Genomic DNA, 24,050 nt, shown 5'->3' on the forward strand with positions numbered 1-24,050 from the left:
GCATAAATAAGTAGAGGAAAAAATTGATGTTTCCCTCTCTCTATCTCTCTCTTCCTCTAAAAATCAATAAATTAATAAAAAAATTAAAAGTAAATGTGTTAATACCTGATTGGAAGATTGGCTTAAAGGTAATGAATAATTGAGGGAGAACCAGGGTCAATAATGATACTCATTGATACCCAGTTATTGGTAATTCTGTGACCTTGGACTAGTCAGTGCCCTTCCCAGGGACTGTGAAAAATAATCAAGAGATGTTTCCTTGTTTTCCGTACCATTTGCCAATTCACTTAGAAGCAGTGAGTCAGGAGCCCAGGATTAGAGATCCCTCTGAATGAGGAGCATTGAGGCCTGGAGGAATAACCAAGAATTGCCGGGGAACTGGAGGCTGTATGACCCTGGACTACCCACCTAAGCCCTCTGGACCCTGTAAAATGCGAGTCTGCACTTTCTGCATCCTTAAGTCTCATCCAGTTCTGACCTTGTAGCGTCTGGCTGGATTTGCATCTCCGATGCTGAAGAGAAATGCTCTAGAATACTGCAAAGTAAGGGGGTTAGGGGTGAGAGCTGAAGGTCAGGATCAGATCTGAGGTGCTCATGCTTTCCTCACTGAAGTAAGTGGGCTGACTTTTGCTTCCTGCTCTTCTCCAAGGTGAACTGAAGCACTCTGGGCATCCATACCCTGCCCATCTAATGTGAGGCTGGAGTAGAGTCCAGCTCACCTCACTTTGTAGCCCATATGTTTCTTGATCTCCAATTTTTCTCTCTTCTTGATGAGAGAATTCCTACCATTCGAAAGACCAATCACTGATGTTGTGTTTTGAGCTGTTGAAGGAGGCTCAAGGCAGGAAACTCAGACTTAGTCTCCTGATTTGTGTCAGAGAGTCACCAAAAATAACACTATTCTTCGCTTCACTGTTGTCTTTTTAATCATCTTCCCTTACTGCTGGCTTCTCAAGACCTACAACCAGGGAGTCACCAAAGGAGAAATAGGATTGTGATGGTAGAAGAGCTGATTTTCCTAAGAGGCTGTTGCACTAATTGTTTTGTTTTGCTCTTTGTGATAAGTGGTGGGTAATTGTCAATCATATACTGAAACAGCAAGTAACCACTGATGTTTGATCACTTTATCATTTACCAAGTACGTTCACAACTGTTACCCAGCTCACCATTCTCACCCAAAGCCTGCAAGGTAGTAGGGATTCTCCCCACATTACAGATGAGAAAACTGAAGTCCAGGGGCCAATGCCTTAGATTTTGTAGCAAACAGGGTGTCAGAGTGTGACCAGGACTCAGGCTGCCTTGCCCAACACTGTGTCATTTCACCATGGAACATGTGAGATGGCCCTTCCCGTGAACATTCCAGGTTTCAGCTTCTCTGAAGGATGCTGATGACACTGACAGCCTCCCCCAGGCACGTGGTTTAAGGGCCTCACACAGGCAGAAGCATCCTCAGCAGCCCTGCCTGGAAGAGAAAGCAAAGGTGCTTTGAGCTTTCCTAGTGGTTCCTTAGCTGGCAGAGGTGCAAATAGCAAATAATGCTTCTCTCCAAGGTGCCTTCCTGCTGGAACCTATGGAAGAGGGAAAAGCACACTGGACTTAGAATTAGGAGGCTGCTGTTCAAATATCACTTCTGCTGTTTACTGGTACCATGACCTTGAGCAAGTCACTTCACCTTTCTGAGCCTGAGTTTTCTTTTATGTCAAATGGGGATCATACTCGTTATCTCATAAGGTTCTTGGGATGATTAAATAGGATGATTAATGTAAAGGTCACCTAGCCCAGCTGCAGGCACATGGCAAGTCGCATCTGAGATTCCAGTCGCCTGCAAAATGTCATAGAATAGCTGGCAGCAGCAGGGCAAAGGCTGTGTGGCTTCTCTGTCCTTGTAAAATTATACTTGATGGTATCTTCTCAGCAGAGTGGCTGGCTGGGCCTGGCTGTCTCTGTTCTGGCTTTCTGCATCAGCACTTAATAAGTACTGGGGCCTTTTTTCTTTACCTTCTGGTTTTATATATACTCCAGTTGCTCCTGAAATAGGAAAAGGTGAGCCTCTGAATATCCCAAGCTCTGTCTGCAAGTGGACATGGTCCCTATGGTGATCTTGGCTGTTGTCATAGCAGCCGACCTGCCTCTAACACCTAGAATCAAGACTGATCAAATTGGGAAATTATCTGGGAAGTGCATAGTCAATAAAGGAGCAAATACTGTTAAAGATTCCTTGATTATGAACTCCAGGCTTAGAGTACTCCATCTCTGGGCCTCAGTTTCCTCATTACTAAAGCCAAGGGGGTTGAGGTCGACATTTTTCTGAGGTCACCTTAATTACCCTGTGATTCGTATCTCTCTCTCCAGAGTCAGACTATGGTGTCCTGGAGCACCCAGCCTGTTTCTCCCCAACCCCACAGCCTCTGCTGGCCTTTTAGCTGCATTGGACTTATGTAGAACCAGTAGAGCCAAACCCAGTCCTGTCCGCAGGCTCCACCCACCTGTACCTCTTTGCTCTGAGAGATCACAAAGGTAGTGTTAACTCAGGCAGCTCAGAGCTCCAGAGAACCTTTTCTAGGGACTAGAAACCCCATATTCCTGGCCTTCTGCTTAGTATCCCCAGCCTGAAGTGGGCCTAGGCATTTGAGGCACTCCTGCCCCTCCCTGCCCTCCATAGGTGATAGTTAAGGACAGACAACTCTAAGGAAAAGGAGGAGATGGTATCCTTAGAGAGCTGGGGAAAATAAAAAGCAAAAGCAAAAAACAAAAACAAAACCCTGTTTCAAAGCAAAGAATTGAAGCTCATGCCTGACATATTTCAGAGAGTTGGGGGGAAGCCAACATCATGAGTTGAGACTAGGGGCAAGAGGGCTGAGACCTTGCACCTGGATTGAGGCCTACCCACAGATTTGTGCCAGGGCCAGCCCCTCTTCTAGCACAATACAGGGTCTGTTGGGCAGGCCTGTCTGATAACGTGGGCTGGGCAAGTGGGCAGGACTAGGCGAGTAACCGAAAAGGCAAATTCAGTCGTCATTCAGACCACGTCTGTGCTGGGTTCTGGCGGGGCAGGAGGGAAGCACGGGGGCAACAGACAGACAGGGTGGGGTGATAACAGGCAGTCAGGCAGCATCCAGGAACCCTCTTCATGCAGCCCGGGCTCAGCCAGAAAGAGAGATTCTAAAGCAGAGTTCTAGGTCCAAGGAGGAGGTCCATAACAAAGGTGGACCGTAATGAAGGTGGATTAACAAGAACCAACACGGAGCCCAGCCCTGGGAACTATGTCATGGGGATGGGGGTGAGAGGACCATTGGAACGTGGGGGCCTGGTCGTCTTGGCTGCTGCTTCAAATTCCAGGCCTGCTTAGCAGCTCAAATTCTGCCTCTGCCTCGTAATGTCCAAATGGGTTGGTTACCCAGCTCTTGAACCCATTTTGACATTGTCAGGCAGAATTTTGACTAAGGAGAGCGTGGGACTATGTGTGGGTTGCTAGAGAAGGTGAAGGTTGAAGAAACAATTGTTTTGAGGTATTTTGTGAAAGGGGAGATCAGACTTCCACAAGACCTCAAGGGTATGGGAATATAAAATAAATGGAGAGGCTCAATTTTAAATCTGTTATCATAGGTGATTTTAAAAATAACAAGAATGCTTCATGTATATGATATTCTAATAAAAGTGGTTCCATTATTATTGCTGGCAGTTGTTTAAGTGGTATAAACCATTAGAAAGGTTACTGGACAGTATCTTCTAAGACACCCAAAATGTTTGTAACTCTTCATCCACTCTTGAAATTTCCTGCCAAGAAAGTCATCTAAAAAAGCAAAACATTATATGCGCAAAGGTGTTTACAGCAAACATTGTGAACAACCAATAATAATCTTAAAATGGGGGTTAATTAAATTCATTATAAATTATCCACTCTAGCCCTGGCTGGCATAGCTCAGTGGATTGAGCACGGGCTGGAACCGAAGGGTTGCCAGTTCGATTCCCAGTCAGGGCACATGCCTGGGCTGCGGGCCAGGTCCCCAGTGGGGGCCATGTGAGAGGCAACCACACATTGACGTTTCTCTCCCTCTCTTTCTCCCTCCCTTCCCCTCTCTAAAAATAAATAAAATATTTTTAAAAATTATCCACTCTAGCCCTGGCTGGTGTGGGTCAGCGGACTGAGTGCTGGCCTGTGAACCAAAGGGTCACTGGTTCAATTCCCAGTCAGGGCACATGCCTGGGTTGCCCACCAGGTCCCCAGCAGGGGGCATGGGAGAGGCAGTGGATGGATGTATCTCTCACTCATCAATGTTTCTCTCCCTCTCTTTCTCCCTTCCTTCCCCATTCTCTAAAAATAAATAAATTTTAAAAAATTATCCACTCTAAATATTATGCAATCATTAAACTTGTAAACATTATGGAAGTAACAGACAATGCCTGAGATATTTGATAAAGTGGAACTAGCAGGACATAAGCTCGTATTTATACCATGTCTATAGACATGAAAAATAATGTATACATATGGAAAATCTAGAAAAAACAGGGAAAATAACAGAAGCTGATTAGCAATGGTGAGGAAAATATGAAGTCTTTTCTTATACTATTTCAGTGGTCATTTTGATGTTAGTGCAATTTTTTCTGAAAGGAGAGGAAGACAATAAAAGATTGAAAACAGGTCCCCAGAACTCTTAATAAACTGTTAAGTATTTAATTCCATGCTCCTGAGATATTAGATTCCATAAATTTATTACCTTCTGTACAGGATAGAACTTCCCTTTGTTTATCCTGAAACCTCAGGATATAAGCTCCTACTCTGTGTACCAGGATTGACTGCAAAAGTCTGGATCTTTGCTTTTCACACCTGTTTTGATCATAGTTTCCAGGCCTATTCTCTTAACCTTCCTTTGTCTTTGCAGAGTGAAGAGGCCTATTTTTTAAGGTCTCTTAGAATAGCCCTTCTCTGGTTTTAGCCGCCTTACTCTGGATCTTCTCTCCCTTCATTCCCCGGAGATGCAGGGAGGGGACTGTGCGCAGGACTCAGGATTCGGCTGCATCGTGGTTTTATATTAGGGTAGAGTGATTTCTGTTTTGTTTCTAAACGGCCTTCATGATGGTGGCCGGCCAGATGCTGTTGGCTTTTTCAGCTGTGGCAGCATGTTAAGCCGATGTCTTGTGGGAACAACAGACATTGACTCTCTCCTCAACGCTCCCACCCCTTTTGGCTTATAACTGATCGCTCATAGCTATCATTTAATGAGTAGAGCTAGGAGTACCTATTCCCGAAATGTCAAACTATAACTGATGCTCCTCTGCCGTTCGTGTCGGTTCACACAGCCAAGGAGTCCTCCTGTGTCTGACCCTCTTCAGTAGGATTTGGGTGCATCTGTGAGTTTGGGTATTTCACCAATGCACACTTTCTAACAGAGGTCTGCCCCAGCATTTAACATTTGAGCTTGTTTCCATCTCCGCGGAGGCCTGTTTATTTCTGTTTCCTTTTGCTAATCCACTTTTCTGTTATGAGAAAGTACTTCCCTTTTTCCAGCTCCTCACGTGCCCTGTGACTTTGAATAACCTCTGATGAAGAACCCTGCCAGAAGCATTTTGACCTCTAAAGTTCTAGTCACTGGCTTCTCCATGTACTGTGATGACCTTGGAGATTAGTCAGATATGATTTTCTCTTGCTGGAAACATGTCCCCCTCCCACTCCTGGCCCCAGCAAGTTCTGCTTTTCTGCTTCCCGAAGCACTGAACACACTGTCTGCAGTAGAAAGAGCATGGGCTTTGGAGCCAGGCCAGCCTGGGTCTGGATTCTCCATTTATATTTAATGGCCATGATGTGACCTTGGATGGTTTACTTAACCTCTCTGAGCTCTCATTGGAAAAATGATGGCACTAATAATATGCCCCTTCAAATCACCTGGGATCTCGTTACAAGGTAGTTTCTGATTCACTAAGTCTGGTAGGGCCTGAGATTCTGCATTTTAACAAGTTCCCAAGTGATGCTGATTCAGGAGGCCTCAAAAAGCAGTGATTCTCAAGTTTGACTGCACACTGAAATCACCTGGGAATCTTTCAAAATCACTGATGCTTGGACCTCACCACCTGCCCCCATCCCCATTCCAATTTAACTGGCATTGGGGTATAGCCTGGGCACTGGGCCTTTTGCAAGATGATTCTAATAGACATAGAAGTTTGAGATCCACTGCTTAAAGGGTTATTAAGAGGATTGGATGTGAAAAACCCAACATGTAGTAAGTACAAAGAAAATGATGGCTTTCTTTTTCTTGGTTCCTTGTCCTGTGCTTCTCGCTCTGCCCTAGCCCCCAGTCTTTAAATCAGGCAGGAAAAAAACAGGACATCTCCTGTTGTTGCCTGGGCCTTCCTTTCTTGGGTCTTCTCTGGAGCACCTGGCCTAGGAGTTCCCACAGCCAGGAGTGGAGGGGCCCAGGATAATGTGATCGGCCTGGCATTTGGGAGTTTTAAAAGCTCCCTGGTGATTCTTGTACATAACCCAGTTAGAGAACTAGTGTGTTTCTATTAGGTAGCAAGGAGTGAAGAACACGAGTTACATAAAATGCCAAGGGAAGCACAGGGACTCGGGGCTGGAATGGTCAAGTGTGTATGTCCCAGAATGCAGTGGTCCCTCAAGATTCCATTCTCTGTACTTAAGAGGGACCAGTCATCCATGGCCCAGAGCACTAGGTGGCTTCCTTGTGTATGAGAGAGAGCTGCTGCCTTCTCTTCTCCTTCTTCACACCCAGCCTGTCCCTCCCACCAGGTGTCCCAGGTGCCCAGACCCTGCTGCTCTGCCCTCTTGCCCTGCAACAGTGAGTGTGGGTCGGTCCATTGAAGGAGAAAAAGCTGGGATGAGGGAGCCCAGAGAAGGGACCTGGAGCCCCACTCTGGGTCAACCCCAAAGGTTGTTTTTAGTTCATCAAACATGGATTGAGCACTTGCTATGTGCTTAGCACTGTGCTAAGCCCTGACTCTGAGACCTGAGTCAGACATGATTCCTGCCCTGAAGAGGCTCACAGGGGAGGCAGAATGTAAAGCAATAATGGGATGTCATGGCAGAACACTAGGAAAGTGTCCTGGTTATTGGGAGGCCCAAAGGAGTAAATGTGCAGATTGGAGGGAATCAGAGAAAAGCTTAAGCTGTGTAGGAGAAGTAGTGGCTTTCCAGGTGGACATGGGGTGGGAAGAGAAGGCCAATGTTGTGAAAGGCAGAGCACACGGGGCGCTGGGGTTCTCGCGGTGGAGCTGGAGTGCAGGGTGCATAGTGGGGAGAGGGGAGTAAGTGGTAAGAGAAGACGGGGAGGCTGGGGCAGCCCAGGGCCTGTAACTGCCGCAGACTTGGGGGGTTATCCTGTAAGGAGCAGGGCCACTTAAACAGTTTGCAGTGGACGGGGGCACACTCAGAGGTGCATTTTTGGTGGATCCTTCTGAGTATCGTGTAGAGATGGATGGAAGGGGGAAAACTGGGGCAGTGAGGCAATCATGATCGATTCAGGTGAGTCCCGAGGATCTCATGAAGTCAGCAGGTATCATGAAGATGAGAAGGTTGGAGTGTTGTGAGCCACACCAGGAAGACAGACATGATGGGATTTAACGAGTGACCGGGGGTACATAGATGTGGATGGACACCAGGGTGAGGCAGGTAAGGTGCCCAGCACACAAAATTTAAGGAGTTTGTCACACAAAGGTGATGCAAGTGCCAATCTTGAGGGAAAAGGAAGAGTCTAGGATGACTTCAGGTCTGTGATGGATGGTGGAGTGAATGGTGAGACATTTTAACCTGAGCAAGGTCGGGGTTGTGGGAAGGGGGCAAAGTAGGTACAGCAGGTGGCTATGGTGTGGTCTTGAGGACAGGCAGCCACTGGAGGGTGCCCTTCTCTGCAGCCCCTCTCTCCTTGGCCTCCGAGGGGTCCTTGGGCTGCTCTGACTGACCCAGCTTTGTTCAGTGCCCTCTGACACCTTCACATAGTCCAACTTCTGACCTTCCAAAAGCAACCCTTAACCCCTGCCCTCCTCTGTCCCCAGTGATGAGGCTCTCATAGGTGGTACAGGGGTCCCCTTCTGACAGCATCCCCTGCTTTGAGAGCCCTCAAGCAGGTCAGCAGGTTCCACTGGGAAAAATTCCATTGCAGAGGCAGCCAATTTCTCCTGGTGGCTCAAGGTGATTTCGCCCTTCCAGGAGGCCTGGGATGAAGTCAGAGGACAGCTGGGGTGCCCTGGAGTAGCACCCCCTGTGAGGAGCAACAGTGTAATTGCATTTAGTGTACTCACAATGCACACGGCTTACACAGGTCTGTAATCATTGAGGCTTCCGGTGCAGGAGGTATCTATGGAATGTCTGTGGCGAACACAGGCTAGGAGCTTCCACAGAGCCTAGGGGAGGTGGGTTTGCCAACTACCTGTGTGCCCTCAGGCTAGTTCCTCCAATTTCTTCCTTCAAGGAGGGTAACAGTGCCCCTCTCTTAGGGTGAGGACAGAGATAATGTCTGTTAAGGGCCTAGTTCAGTCCCTAGCAAATACTGCTCAGCAAATGTTTGCTAGCCACCCCAGATCACAGTCGGTTCCAAAATTTCAGATGTGAGAACCGAAGCGGGTAACTGGGCCTAGGCTTTGCGGTTAGCGGGTGGAACCCGGGTCTGTTGGACTGTCTCCAAAGCTCGTGTGCTGCTGGGGCCCGTGTGCCCCTTGCTGTCACAGAGTCTCCTCCTTTTGGCTTTTCCTCTTCTTTCCATATCAGCCCACGGCTAGACTCTCCCAGCGCCTGTGCTGAGAGCCCCCTTTCTGTTTCCGGTGACAGTTAGCCAAGGCTGGGCTGCCTGGTGACTCCCTCCAGTCTCCCTGTCCCAGACACCAGCTAGGTGCTGATTGCCAGGATTAGGTCACCATCCACACACCCTCCCAGGCTTGGTGAACCACCTTCCATCTGGATCCCAAGCAAAGAGATCAGGTATCCTACCTTCCCTGAGGGATCTCCTCTTTTTTTCTTGCCTAATGGTCCTGCCAACAATAGGAATCTTGTGCTGGGGCCCAAGAGGCTGGAGGAAAAATCTTATTCTTGTGGAGGGCCAGGAGGCCCCATCAGGGAAGCAAAACCTCAACTTGGGGACCCTGCAGCGCTTCAGATAGCCTGTCTCCAAACCTCTCTGTGTCCCCAGGCCATGGAGAGCAAGCTGCTCATCGGGGGCAGAAACATCATGGATCATACCAATGAGCAGCAAAAGATGTTGGAACTGAAGAGGCAGGAGATTGCTGAGCAGGTAGGCCTGGGCTTCAGGTCCCTGGGGGCACATGGCCTGAAGGTCACGACTGAGGGGCATCAGGCCAAAAGCCCTCATAGGCTTAGGATCCCTGGAACAGTACTGAGACCCTAAAACATGCTGCCCTGGGTTCTGTGGGCCTGCCAGCCCAGGGCCTGTCCCTGGCAGGGGCCCTGCCAGCTGGTGGGTGAGAGAAAGTGGTAGCTCTCCACCATGTCGGCCTCCACTGCACCTGGTATGAATTCCAGGGCCTTCCACAAGGGCATGAGTTCTTTGCCAACTGTATGGCTATGTCTTGAGTCATCATAACCACAATTTGGTCTCACCAGTCCACTGTAAAACTGCATGAGGAGACGAGGCAGCTGGGAAGCCTGCATGAGGGACACCTGTCACCTGTATGTGTGGTCGACACCTCTGGAATGCGCCAGTGGTTGGGGCTGGGGTCTCCATCCGCATGGGCAGTGCCTGGCAGAGGCATGGCAGCGTGCGCTGACGAGAAAGTTCAGAGAGGCTCCACTGAGGATGGGGTGGGAACAATGCGTGGGGGCCACAGGATGCTCCCTTCTCCCTCCTGGTGGCCCTGGCCACGGTGAAGCCAAGGCCCGTGAGAGGCCGAGTGAGCCTGTCCCTGAGCTCCCACAGCCTCCCCGCTATGGGCTGCAGCTCTGAGCCCCTGTGTGCTGCATTGGCCTAGAAACGCCGTGAGCGGGAGATGCAACAGGAGATGATGCTCCGAGATGAGGAGACCATGGAGCTCCGGGGCACCTACACATCCCTGCAGCAGGAGGTGGAGGTCAAAACCAAGAAACTCAAAAAGGTGAGACGCCACAGCAGGATGGGGTCAAGGTGTGAGGGCCTGGCAGCCTCTGCCCAAGGCAGTCACCTACCCAAGGGGTGTGTGTTTTGGGGCCTCTTCCCACTTGCTTTGAACTGCTGAACCCCAGTCACATTGCCTGGGGTTCCTCTGGGTGGGGAGTAGATGGGCTGCTGGGGCAAGGGGAGGAGAAGGCAAGGGTCTGTTGGGGTGGAACAGAGCCTTTTCTCCTGGGCCCCCATGCTGGGCCTGTTAGACTGGGAATGCCATGCCATCACTTCCTGTCTCCAGGGTTGCAGTCCTCGAGTCTTGGGTAACTTCCCCCTTTACAGCGTCACCAGTGAGTCACAGTTTGAATGGCTCAGCCTGGAGCAGGGCCAGGGGAACGGTGAGGGAGCCTGAGGAGACTTGAGCCTGCTGTGGTTCCAGGAAGGAAACATGGGACCCTCGAAGGCATGTGAAGGGATGAGATTATCTGGCCACCAGAGTCCTGCGAAGTCCATGGCCAGGGAAAGGTGTGCACATGACGGTCAAGGGCAGAAAGCAGCAAGTTTTGGCCTGGATTCTGGGAAGAACCTGGAGAGCTCTTAGGTTTGCCAAGTGGCTGCCCCAGGGTGGGCCAGGCAGAGGCCTAGCCACTGTGGCAGTTTCCAGGGACACACCCCTCAGGGGGTTAGGAGTGAGACAGTAGGGTCAGTCCTGCCCCACACACCCCCACTTTGGAGAGCCCCTGCAGAGGCAGGAGTAGGATGGGTTCAGCCTCCAAGCCCATCCTCTCCCTGAGCCAAGGACTAGCAGTCCTGTACTTGGGCGCTGATTCTGGCTCTTCTGTTAACTAGTTGTGTGTGACCTTGAACAAGTCTGTGCCTGAGGTTCCTCACCTATAAAAAGAGGGTGTTGGACCAAAAGGTCCCCAGAGTCCCTTTGAGTTTGAACATTCCACACTGCTGACAGCAGCTGAGAGGGGGCAGGGAACATATCATAGTGGAGGAGGGACAGGACAGCCTTTGAATAATCTGTCCTGCCTCGTGGTGGGGTAGCGGGACGGAGATTCAGACCCTGCCCTGGCTTCATCCTGGGCTGAGCTGGTGGACCTTGAGCCTGTGGCTGTCTGGCCTGAGCTGGACAGGCTCTGAGCTGCACCTGTCCCCACCCAGCTCTACGCCAAGCTGCAGGCGGTGAAGGCGGAGATCCAGGACCAGCATGATGAGTACATCCGTGTGCGGCAGGACCTGGAGGAGGCGCAGAATGAGCAGACTCGAGAACTCAAGCTCAAGTAGGCTCCCTGTTCTTCCCCTTTCTGGTCCTCACAGCTGTCCCTTGGGCCCCAGGCGCTTCTCCCTAACGGGATCTTCTCCTTCCTGAAGGCCTCATTCCAGCTGCCACTCAGGGGTTTGTGGGTCTTAGGGTTAACATGTGGAGGGATGAGGGAGAGATTCTGGAGTTCCTTCTACCTCCTGTTTCCTCCTCCCCTCCTCAGTCTGCACTTGATGAACACCCCAAAGTGCATGCTGGGTGCTGGCCCAAAGGAACCCCTGCAGCCCTGAGCCTACACTCTGCATTAGAAGAAGTGATTTTCAAGTCTGCTAATCCTATTGGAGTCCCCTCCCCCAACTTTTTGGTTTTTTCACCTATGTTCCCTCTGCCTCTTTGCTTCTTTCTTCTGATCCTTCAACTTCATGTATACCTGTGGGGCCTCTCTCCCCAATTCCCTGTCTCTGCCTCATTCCTGCTCCCAGGTACCTAATTATTGAGAACTTCATCCCCCCTGAGGAGAAGAACAAGATCATGAACAGGCTTTTCCTGGACTGTGAGGAGGAGCAGTGGAAGTTCCAGCCGCTCGTGCCAGCCGGAGTGTGAGTTCCACAGCCAGTCACCTGGGCCAGGGGCCTGCAGGGTGGGGGGGACAGAAGCTTTTACGGATTGGGGAGGGGTGGGGGGGACACCGATGGAAGGCGGAATCTCAGGACCTAACGTAGGGGTCTCCATGAAGGAGGGGTGTTGTGACGAAAACAAAGTGTCTCTCTCGGTGGCCTGGGATGCAGAAAATACCCCACAAGGAGCCTGAAGTGGGAAGGAAGGGCACTTTAGCCTCTTGGCAATCCCAGCGAAGGCCAACATTTGGCCAGTCTGATGAATATTCATTTGTCTAGTGCCAAGAGCAGCAACGGTAGTTAGTATTTGCCTTACCGTGTGTCAGGCACTGTGAGGGGTTCTGCAGACAGAAGGTCAATGAGATGCACCCAAGTCCAGTGGGGCATACAGAGAAGTAAGTAGATCAGATGATAGAGGTGTGTCCAATCTTTATAGCCTCGCCCAGCTCCGTGATTCAGCATTTCCACCTGTTTCCACATCCTAGCCTTTAGGTATAGTTTGCGTCCATTGGCTGGGTGTGCAGCTCCCTCTACTGGTGGCCAGGAAAAACAAAGCCAGACGTTCAAATCCAACAGAGTGGCTGCCTCGCTCAGCTGCACCACAGTGCCTTAATTGAAAATCTGTATATAAAGGCATTTAGGAGGCCGAATACCAATGCACTTCACCAGAGATTCTTTGCCCTCTTTATCCTAGAAATATTAATGGCAGGATAGGGCAAGAGTCTCCCCAAAGCTGGGGTGGGAAGCTAGCTGTGTAGGTCTATAGCTTCTCACCGAGCATCAAATGCCTGCTTCGTCTACTTTCTGAAAGGCTGTTCCTACCCAAGGTGACACCAAGCGAGTTTGTAAGTGGCAACTTCATGAGCAGAAGACTTTTCAGTGGTGTCACTTTGAACTTAAAATCTACCTTTCCAATCTAAGTAGAGACCCACAGTAGTACAGCATCTAAGGCAGAGATTCTCCACCCTGGCTGAAGCTAGAATCACCTGTAAGTTGGGCTCCAAAGAGTCTGATTTAAAAGATCTTGGAAGGATCTCAGGACTAACTTTTTTTTAAAGCTTCCAGGTGAGGCTTCCAGCAAGGAAGCCAGACTTAAAAACTACTACTGTAGCGCCCTCTGCTGGAAGGAAATGTTAGTGAGGCGTCTGCTTAGAAAAGTTCCTTACCTGAAAGTTTCCAGGTGGAGGAATTTCTTTATGTTGGTTAGATATGGGATGAGAAAGAATTTGAGAAGGCATGCATTTTTAAACTTTTTATTTTGAAAAATCAGAATTTAAAGAATAATACAAAGAAGTTGCATATACCTTTCATGAAAAATTCACTGATTCATATTTTGCCACCTCTTGCTTTATTAATTCCCCATCCCCCCACCCCACCATTTGAGATTAAGTTGAAGATGTCCTGGCCCTTTACTTGTGTTTCCTAACAATGAGGACTTTATCTTACATAACCACAGTACAATAATCAAATTCAGGAAATTTTATATTGACACAGTACTACTGTATTATATAGGCAACATTCCGTTTTAGCCAGAACCGGTAATAACCCTATACGGCGGTGCCCCGTCCCCAGCCTCCCCACCCATCCACTTGAGGTGGTGCGTTGCATTTGTCATGCCTCTTTAGTCTCCTTTAATCTGGAGCTGAGAAGGGATCTTGATTTGAGTCTTGTAGTTTTGTGCTTCAGAGTTTATTTGCGTTCAGAGTTCAAAACGTGGCCCCTGCGGTTTTGGCTTGACCACCTCAAGCACACAGTCCCGACTTGAAAAGCACCCATGACAGGTGCTTTTCCTGAAGCGGAGCTTTCTGCTTGGTGATTATAAATGTCCATTCTTCATTTCTGTTTTTTTTAAAGCTTGCTTTCTTTTAAAGAGCTCGAATAACTTTTAAGTTAAATAACCTTTTAAATAACTTCCATTTTTGCAAAAATAAAATGGCTTGTATACACTGAAAAACCATTCACAGATTTTTGAAATTAAAACAGCTATCTTAAAATAGCACACTTTAAATAATGTGTAGACTGGACACCAAAATGTACACAGTACATTTATTCACAGAGCGACTGTTGCCTTCTCCAGTCCCTCTCTTCTGCTTTAGAGGCAAAGCTATGCTTGTGTGTGCATCTCAGAGGACACGCGTCTGTGGACCAGACACAGATGCGTGTCTGCAGTGCCCCTCCCCATCTTTCCTCTCCTCTGACCACCCCCGCCATCCTTCTTGCTGGAGGAAAGTAACACAAGGAAAGAGGCAGTGAGTGTTTTCACTGGCACTGGAAAACGAGACAACTCTGCTTACTCCTCAAATGCTTCTTTAGCTCACTCTGTAGTATTTTCTCTTCCGTAACTCCTTGGGAAGAATCAGGTCTCAGGTGTTATCTGGAGTTGTTCCCCAGCCTGCATTTGTGAGTCTGTGTTAGCAGTACTTCTAGCTGGGTCCCAAAGAACTGTGCTCCCTAAACATTTTATATTGGACATGTAAAGATATAAATATATTCATAAGTTTTTTTAAATCACGGTTAAGTATATTCACAACTTAGCCGTACTATTTTATATGTGTGGACCTGTTCAGAATACACAGAGTATATATTCTATACAGAAAATATCAAAATAGATCTGGGTAAGGGTAAAGGTATTAAGGCAGTTCTGACATTTCAGTGTTCTCTACTGTACTCACACAAATGATATAAACAGTTATAGATTTCTCTAAGAAAAAAGCTCCAGTATATAAATTACTCCCAGAAGACTTATTAACAAATCCTAGGTAATCAACTCCATGCAGTTCTGAATCATTGCTGTACATTTTTCCTTTTTTTAATGTGACTGACCATTTTGCTATGACTGATAACCATAATAAATAATAATTATCTCAGAGCTTTTATTAAAATCACAAGAAAATGCAAAAGAAAAGTAAAAATAGACTTAGGAAGATTTTATATGAAACAAAATTTTTAATTACTTTTTTTAAAAGCAGCAGTTGGTGGTTAAAATAAAGTGAAAACAGTCCTCTCATAGTTGGAATTCCCATTGTGAGTCTGACTCAGCTCAGAGAGCCAGAGGGTAGCTTCATGGTGCAAGTGCGGCTGGCCCTGGTCTCTGAGATCATCTGCCCCACGCCCCTCATGTCACAGAGGAAGCCTGAGGGTGGGGCCGTCTTGGGTGCAGCTTTCCCCATGTGGGGGAATGGTGGCGTCAGGCTGCCTCCCTGGAAGGGGAGGTGCCTTCCCTCAGCATTGGGTCCCACCATTTGCAGCATAACTTAATCAGGGCTGAAAAACTTTCTTCCCAAAGCACATTTGACTAGTCAGGGCCTTGTCCCATCTGCTCAGTTCAAGTGTGGAATGGTTGGCTTTACTTTGGCCTGGGCATTCTGGGGACGAGAACACACCCTGGCCTTCTGCTCAAAGGGTGAGGAAAGCAGCCTCATTGGGAAGAATACCGCATGTCACGCTGTCCCTTTAGAAAACTCTTGTTGGAAAAGTGAATTTCTCCTCCTCTAGCAGCAAGCATCTGCCCCACACACTCTCCCCTGGCCTGTCTCTAAAACAAGGGGCTATTGCCAAGCAGCTCTTGAAACACACCCATATCCACCGATTTTGGAAGTCCCTCCCTTTCTCTGTTTTCTCCACTATCTCTATGTGGCCGCGAGTTGATGCACAATAACTTCAGGTGAGGTGCCTTCCATAATCATGAACAATTCTGTCTTAATGTTACTTTGAAAAAATATTTTTCCACCAGCTCTAGAAATAATTATTTTTGAAGTATGACCTCACAATAGACTTTATTTTTAATTGTGTTTACACAAAGTTATCTTCTAAGGTTTGGATATTTGGCAATGTCTGTAGCCCGTGGTTCACATGTAGTTCACAACATCTCATCTGCGACACCAGCCCTTTGGCTGTACAGCCCGGCCACCCTGGATGCTGTTCAAAGGTGTCATGGAGCAGTTGAAAGAGACTGGACTTTGGATTTAGAACATTCTGAATTCTAGTCCCTGCTCTGCCACTTACTAGTGGCCTTGAGAAGGTTTTTTAACCTCTCTGAACCCAAGTTTCTTCATCTATACAGTTGGGATGATACATGTACCCTGCAGGATTATTCAGGTTAAAGTGCGATTGTGTGTGAGGCTCCAGGCCAAAGCCTGGCACAGAAGAGATGATCGATAAATGGTCACAATCATACCGATAAGCCAATATGACAATTATGGGGACACCAGTGAAACCAATCTGCCTCCATCCTCAAAAGTGCCATAGAAGGGCAGTTCGGCTTGCTGTTTTTGTTTTTCCTTTTAATTTTCTATTCAGGCTACCTCCAGGTTCAACGAGAGAGCGTTCCTGGCTCTAAATAGAACCAGGATAGAAAATTTCACTGGTTTCCTTATAGAGGCAAAGTTGACCTCAGTAAGAACCTTCTCAGCTCCGGGTTGGGTCCCTAGATTTATTCATGGGCCTGTGAGAAGTAGGGAGGCACATCAACTGCCATGGGGAGGAGGTGGGGCAGTGTCGTGAAGGGAAATGAGAAGAGTGAGCGTTCAGACCTGCAGGGAGGGGAGCGCTGCGAGGGAATGGCTAATGCAGTGGCGAGGGTGGGGGGCAGACCTTGAGGAAAAGTCTGAGGTGCTGTGGCAGGTGCATGTGCAGGACCTGGGAGGAAAACACACCCTATGCCACTGGATGCCTGTTTCCAGAACAAGAGAGGAATGGGGGCAATCAGACAGAGCTGGTAATGAGAAGGGAGTCAGCCCCCGAGCTGGAGCCAAGAGTGACTTTTTAATATTAAGGGGAAAAAACAAAACCAAACAGTGATAACAGCCATCTGGAGGGAGAATCCCAGGAGAGCTCTTAGGATCTACTAAGCACATGCTGGCTGTTGCCACAGGTCGCTGTAGGGAGGGGCGGATACATGGAACCAGGCCTCCTCTCCAGGCTCTCCGCCACAACCTGCTCACTACGGAGGGATCAGTCGCAGAAAGTAGGCCTGGGGCAGAAGAGGGAGTAGATGGGGAGTGTGCTGTTCCAATTACAGACTCCCCTCCCCCTATCCCTCCTCCCCCATGCCACCCAGAATAGCCCTGGCATCTTTGTTGGGTCAGGCTGCCAATTCACACTGATCCACTGCTCTACTTGCCCAGCCGTGTCCTTCTGTCCTGTTCCCAGAGCCTGCAGCCCTCAAGGCTCACTTCAGCCCCAGGCCGGTTCACATGTCCTCCTCAGAGACAGGACAGTGTCCTGAAAAGAGTATCTGCGAAGGTTCAATTCCAACTCTCTTCCTAATTGGATGACCTTGGACACAAAAGACAGTATGGTGTCTGCCCTGTCTACACCTCGGGAGGTTGTCAAATTTAATGGGATATGTAGGCTCCCCTCATAAATGATGTTACTATTCTCCTAACCCTCCCTCTGCCCTCAGAGCTGTTGCAGAGGTGGCCCTTTCCACATGCACAGCCTCCTGAGCTCCCCAGCACCCAGGCCAAAGGGGTGGGGCTTCCACAGCCTCATCCTTTCTTGTCTTCATCTATAAAGAGGAGTCAGCAGGGACCCCAAGTGGGTCCGGCACTCTTTTTTTACCCCTGATAAAACGAACCACAAGAATGTTCTTAATACTCTCCCCTGCAGAAGGCAGGCCTTGTTCCCTAGGCCCCTGCACGGCCTGTTCTACTCTTCAAGGACAGAGCGTCCTATCTGAGTTACTGGCCTGTTTCGTCTCCTCTTCTGTCTCCTAACTGTCTGCCTTTTGGCATCTTTTATTGCTCATTTGTATCCCTGCTTGAAATGAGCAAGTGGCATTGTGAATAAATCACCACTGAAGGGTGGGTGTGCTCGGTGTTTGTGCTGTTTCCTCTCAGCCATTCTGGAGGACAGGGCTAAGACAGTGGAGGCTGGGAGGGGACGCCCCTTCTCGAGGTCACAAAGCTCTCAGGGCCAGCATTCAAACCTGAGCTGTCTTCCTCCAAAACCTGGATTGTTTCTTTTTCAATGGAAATAATTTTCTTGTTCTTTTTTGTTTGTTTGTTTTGAATAATAAATAACACATCACACATCAAATTGTTGAAAGTAAAAAGGTTGACATACCATGAGTTGGCCAGGATACAGGGCAGTGGAAACTTTCACTGGTATAACCACTTCGAAAAGCCCCTTGCAATATGTAGTAAAGTTGAAATGCAGATACCACACAACCAACCTTCCATTCCTGGCTATGTGCTCCAGGGTAACTGTTGAATATGTGCTTGAAGATACCTGTACAGAAATGTTCACAACAGTGCTGTGTTTAATAGGGGGGGGGGAAGGAATCAACCTAGATATCCATCAACAAGAGAATATATACATTATATATGTGTGTACATATGTTGCTATATTAAAACCTTAAAATACTCAATATATAGTTAAACTTTAATAATCTAGCCCTGGCTGGCGTGGCTTAGTGGACTGAGTGCCGGCCTGCAAGCCAAAAGGTCGCAGTTTCAATTCCCAGTCAGGGCACATGCTGGGTTGCAGGCCTGCTCCCCAGCTGGGGGCGGGTGAGAGGCAACTCATCGATGTATCTCACACATTGATGTTTATCTCCCTTTATTTCTCCCTCCCTTCCCATCTCTCTAAAAATAAATAAACGAAATCTTTAAAATAATAATCTAATCTAGAGCTGCATGGATAAATCTAAAAAACATGCTTGTTGAGCACAAAAAAATACAGTACATACACCATACAGTTTAAAGTTTAGAAACAAGCATACAGATATCATATATATTATTTATAAAAACCCACATATATCAGTAAGTATAATATGCATGAGCCCTAGCTGGTACATGCCTGGGATGTGGGCCAGGTCCCCAGTTGGGGGCATGAGAAAAGCAATTGGTCGATGTAGCTCTTGCACATTGATGTTTCTCTCCCTCTTTTTCTCCCTCGCTTCCTATCTCTCTAAAAATAAATAAATAAAATCTTAAAAACAAACTTGCATGACATTGATAAGCACCAAACTCAAGAAGAGTGATTAACTCTGGGGAAGAAGACAAAACTATGTCTACATTTTATTTCTTTTTTTAAAGTATTTTATTGTCATTCTATTACAGTTGTCCCAGTTTTCATTTGGTGTAAGTATAACAAAACATTAAGATTTGACAAAGCTGAGTCCTGGCCGGGTGGCTCAGTTGGCTAGGGTGTCTTCCCAGTACACCAAGGTTGCAGATTTGATCTTCGGTCAGGGCACATCCAAGAATAAACCAATGAATGCATAAATAAGTAGGACAATAAATCGATGTTTCGCTCTCAAATCAGTTTTCAAAAGAAGATTTGACAAAGCTGGATGGTAGACATACAGATATACATATATCACTTTCTATACTTTTCTGAATGTTTGAAATAATTCATTAGACATAAAGTTATACATATTCATTGTAAAAAAAATGTGGATATTGTAGAAAGGCATAAAGATAATTTTTTAAATCACCCATAATCATGCCTAAAAGGAAACCTGTCCCCACTGGCAGTCACTCCCCATTCTCCCAGTGCCCCAGCCCGGGGCACCTGCCAGTATGCTTTCTGTCTCCGGATTTGCGGATTATGGACATTGGATATAAGTGGAATCATGCAATACATAGTCTTCAGTATCTGGATTCTCCCACTTAGCACAACCTCTTCAAGGTTCATTCGTATTGCAGCTTGTGCCAGTACTTCACTCCTCTTTACTGCTGAGTGAGTAACACTCCACCCTGTGGACGTGCCGTACTTCGTTTTCCTGTTCGTCAGTTGCTGGGCATTTTTGGGTTTTAGCTGTCATGAGTAATGCTGCTGTGAATACTTGCGTACAAGTTTTTTGTGTGGGGATGTGTTTTAAATTCTTTTGAATAAATACCTAGTAGTGGAAGTGCTGTTTTATATGGTCACTCTGTGTTTAACTTCTTTTTAAACAATTTTATCCATTCATTTTGAGAGAGAGGGGAAGGGAGGGAGAAAGAGAGGGAGAGAAGCAACAATGTGGTTGCCTCTCATACATACCCAGGCATGTGCCCTGACTGGGTGGTGACTCTTTGGTTCGAAGACTGGTGCTCAGTCCACTGAGCCACACCAGCCAGAGCTATGTTTAACTTTTTGAGTAACTGCCAAACTGTTTTCCAAAGCAGCTGCACCATTTTGCATTCCCACCAACAATGAGGATTCCAATTTCCCTACATCCTCACCAGCATGTATTATTGTATGTCTTCTTTGATTATAGTCATTTTAGTGGGCGTGAAGTGGTTTTGATTTGCATCTTTCTAATGATTAATAATGTTGAGCATCTTTTTATGTGCTTATTGGCCACTGTATATCTTCTTTGTTGAAATGGCTATTCAAATTCTTTGTCCGTTTTTATTTATTTATTTGTTTCTTTTACTGATTCCAGCGAGAGGGGCAGAGAGGGAGAAAGAGATGGGGAGAAATATCGATGTGACAGAGAAACATTGATTGGGGAGAAATATCGATGTGACAGAGAAACATTGATTAGTTGCCTCTTGCAGGTGCCCAACCGGGATGGAACCCCCAACCTGGGCATGTGACCTGACCAGGATCCAACAGGCGATCTTTCAGTTTGCTGGACACGCCCCACCCACCGATCCGCTCCAGCCAATGCTTTGTCCTTTGGGTTGTCTTTTTTGTTGTTGATTTGTAAAAGTTATCTATAGATTCTGGATAAAAGTCCCTTAACAGATATGTGATTTGCACATATTTCCTCCCATTTTGTGGATTATCTTTTTACTTTCTTTATGATGTCCTTTGAAGCACAAAAGTTTTTAGTTTTTATAAAGTCCTATTTATCTATTTTTTTTCTTCAGTTGCTTGAGTTTTTTGATGTTACAGCTAAGAAACCCTTGCATATCTAAGGTCAAAAAATTTTACTACTGTGATTTTTTAAATTAAAAAAATATATTTTATTTTTTATACTGTTACAGTTATCCCACTTTTTCCCCCTTCGCCCACCTCCACCCAGCCCACCCCCATTTCCATAGTCCCCTCACCATCGGCCATGTCCATGGGTCCTTCATAGGTGTTCTTTGTACTGCTATGTTTTATTCAGAGTTCTGTAAGATAGAGCTTTACATTTAAGTCTATGATCCATTTGGGCTTAATTTGTGTATTTGGTCAAGGTAGGGTCTCAATCTCATTTTTGCCTGTGCATATCCACCCACTTGTCCCAGTGTCATTTGTTGAAGAGACTGTTCTTTCTCCGCTGAATGGTGTTGGTGCCCTTACGGAAAATCAGTAAGGGGAATACGGCAGTTTATTTCTACACTCTCGATTCTGTTCTATTCCACTGGTAGATTTCTGTGTCCATATGCCAGAACCATACAGCCTTGTTACTACTGTAGCTTCGTCGTAAGTTTTCAAACGGGAATGTGAGTCCTCCACCTTTGTTCTTCTCCAAGATTGTTTTGACTATTTTGGGACCCTTGCATTTCAGGCCTGAGTTTTTAGTCATCTTGTTGTGCTAACTCCTATGGAGGAAAATGAAAAGCAGAACCACTAATCACAAGTGGTTTTGTGTGGTATGTGAAATTAGTATATGAATCTGAAAACCAAAGTAAGGTTGAATTGGCTTTTTTCACTCAAATCCTCAGTCACCCCATTTCTACTGGGAAAATAATTGAAGAAGTATGTGCCTCCTTATATTAGTTTGAGTTGTCAGCTTGTACTGGAGCAAAGACAAGAAAATTCCAGAGCCCCGCAGTCTGCAGGGCCTCCTGTCTGCATGGGCAATACTTACTTCCTCAGGATATCATCTCCCCTTTGTGTTTGAAGGAAACCCATCCTAACAGAGCCTCTTCCCCACAGCAATAACAGCCAAATGAAGAAGCGGCCCACCTCCGCAGTGGGCTACAAGAGGCCCATCAGCCAGTATGCTCGGGTTGCCATGGCAATGGGGTCCCACCCCAGGTACAGGGTAAGAAGCTGGAAAGTGGAAGTGGGGAGGGGAGAGATCCCAAGGAGGGATGCTCACAGCCTCTGCTTCCTCTGCCTACCTTGTCGTCCTTGTTCCCCCCAATATTTACCGAGGGCCTGGGAGGTCCAGGGCCAGTGCTTATGTCGGGTATGACCCTCCCACCACAGGCTGAAAACATAATGTTTCTGGAGTTGGATGTGTCCCCTCCAGCTGTCTTCGAAATGGAATTCTCTCACGACCAAGAACAAGATCCCCGTGCTCTACACATGGAGAGGCTCATGCGGTTGGACAGCTTTCTGGAAAGACCTTCCACCTCGAAAGTCCGGAAGTCCCGATCCTGGTCAGTGCCACATGGTCAGAGTGGGCGGGGGCTCAGGATGCAAGGCAGGGTGGTGGCGAAGCTGTTTCTACAGCAACAGGGTGAGGGAAAGGACAGTTCTCACTGTTTGCTTTCCTGCACTTTCCCAGCTTCCCCTTTCACCCACCTTGTCCTCACCCCCCGCAGGTGCCAGAGTCCTCAGCGGCCTCCACCCTCCACCACACATGCCTCACTGGCCTCCGCTGCTCTGCGCCCTGCGACAGTGCTAGACCATGAGTGACAACCTTCAGTCCGGCTGTCGGGCTGGCCGACTCCTGGGACGGGGCAGCCAGCTCCGGCTCATCTCATCTGCCGCTTGGTGTGTGTGTGTGTGCGCATGTGCGTGTTCGTGTGTGTGTGAGGGGTGAGAGCTGGCAGACCGTGCCTCTGCCCGCTTCTTAGCCTCCTTTATTTAATTAATGTTATTTATTCGTGGAGCTCAGTTAGTGTGGGGGAGAGGCCCTCGCCTGAGCCTGCCCTGTCACTGCGTAGCCTCCTTTCCTGCTGACTGTAGATCCGCAGTCAGTCTTCAAGCTCCTCGCTGTCAGCTGTCCCCAGAAAGGAGGGTGGCCAGTGCCTGAGAAGAGAGGACTTTGTCTACCTGTCTCCACAGCCTCCATCTCCTCCTGTGCTGATGTGAGCAGCTCCTGAGCACTTTCTGGGACTAGGAACATGCTGGGCGTCCCCTGGGGATGGGACACGTCCTGACAGTGCTCCCAGCACTTTCTGGGCCTCAGACCACCTCTGTAGGCTTCTTGGGTCCCTTTTCAAGGACTTAAAAGACCTCACCCACACAACCCCTCTTCAGCTTTGCCAAGAATCCGTGGCTCCCGATCTCTGCTTCCTGCCCACTTTCCCAAGCCTGGGGTGGGATTTGTGAACCGACCAGTTGCCACCTCCTTGGGACCTGCAGGTAATGAAAGTCATGAGACAATGTGGACAGTCATCAGGGGAAGTCCCTCTTCCGGTGCCCTTTGTTTCTGTCCCCTCTGAGAAGTAACTTTGGTCAGCAAGTGGTCAAGCCAACTCCCTGTGTCTGAGATGCTGCTCCTTCCTGCTTCAAATTTCTTCCCCGCAGCTGCCAGGGTCCCAGTTCATAGCAGGAGGGAGTTGATGTCTTTGTCCCCCTGGCTCAGCAAAGGTGTTGGAACCTGTTGCTTCCCCCTCATGTAGCACAGGAGATGGAGACCCAGGCACGATCTGCCCACGTTACCTATTCCCCGTTTCTGAATCACATTTGTTGGGCACTATTTTGTTGAAAACTAACCCCTTCTCCAGCATTGTGCAAACTGGTCCCTAGGGAAGTACTCTCCATCTGCCTTTGTGACATCCCAAGATGTCTCCAGGTATCTTAAGTGATAAGTAAATTTCTACCAAAAAAAAAGAGATTAATTTTCATTGACTTACTTTCTCAGTGTGCATTTTGGTGGAGGGGTGAAGAAGTAATCAGAGAAAACCAGTGGTTCAGGATTTTAAAATGCCCTCATACTGGGAGTCTCCAGTTCCTAGGATATGAGGAAGTTGGTCACTGTGATAAAAGCATAAAACTGACTGGTTTGCCTGAAATTTGATGTTGGGGGGGGTGATTATCTGGTTATTCTCTTTCCATTAAGAAATTAACCCTTTTACACCTTTCCAGTTCTGCTCTAAGGACCAAGCCCTGGTTTGGTTTAAGTCGATGATGCTATCATTTCTGCTGTAATTACTGGACTAGATGGTTGGGCAACTCAGTTGCCATTTGCTGCTGTCCATCAAGGAAATAACATTTTCTATCAGAGCCCAAGGGATTATTTGAGACTCAGAATTCAGATACTAGATCCTGCTGAGGTTGGGACAGGAGTCGTTTGTAGAAATG

General features: G+C 47.6%; 1 protein-coding gene across 3 annotated transcripts in view; it reads left to right on the forward strand.

Moving 5' to 3' along the window:
- KIF3C (kinesin family member 3C) overlaps positions 1-23,562 on the forward strand; it is a 38,357-nt gene extending 14,795 nt beyond the window's left edge. For all 3 annotated transcript variants that reach the window (XM_071221576.1, XM_045189242.3, XM_053924629.2), the window contains 7 exons: positions 9,138-9,239; positions 9,934-10,056; positions 11,211-11,329; positions 11,793-11,909; positions 21,729-21,837; positions 22,005-22,177; positions 22,343-23,562. In XM_071221576.1, the coding sequence (XP_071077677.1) occupies positions 9,138-9,239; positions 9,934-10,056; positions 11,211-11,329; positions 11,793-11,909; positions 21,729-21,837; positions 22,005-22,177; positions 22,343-22,436 (837 nt within the window). In that variant the 3' untranslated portion in view covers positions 22,437-23,562. The remainder of the gene's footprint in view (positions 1-9,137; positions 9,240-9,933; positions 10,057-11,210; positions 11,330-11,792; positions 11,910-21,728; positions 21,838-22,004; positions 22,178-22,342) is intronic.
- The last annotated feature ends 488 nt before the right edge of the window (positions 23,563-24,050 follow it).

This window comes from Desmodus rotundus, chromosome 5, assembly GCF_022682495.2.
Source record: "Desmodus rotundus isolate HL8 chromosome 5, HLdesRot8A.1, whole genome shotgun sequence".
In the NCBI taxonomy this organism is placed as follows: Eukaryota; Metazoa; Chordata; class Mammalia; order Chiroptera; family Phyllostomidae; genus Desmodus; species Desmodus rotundus.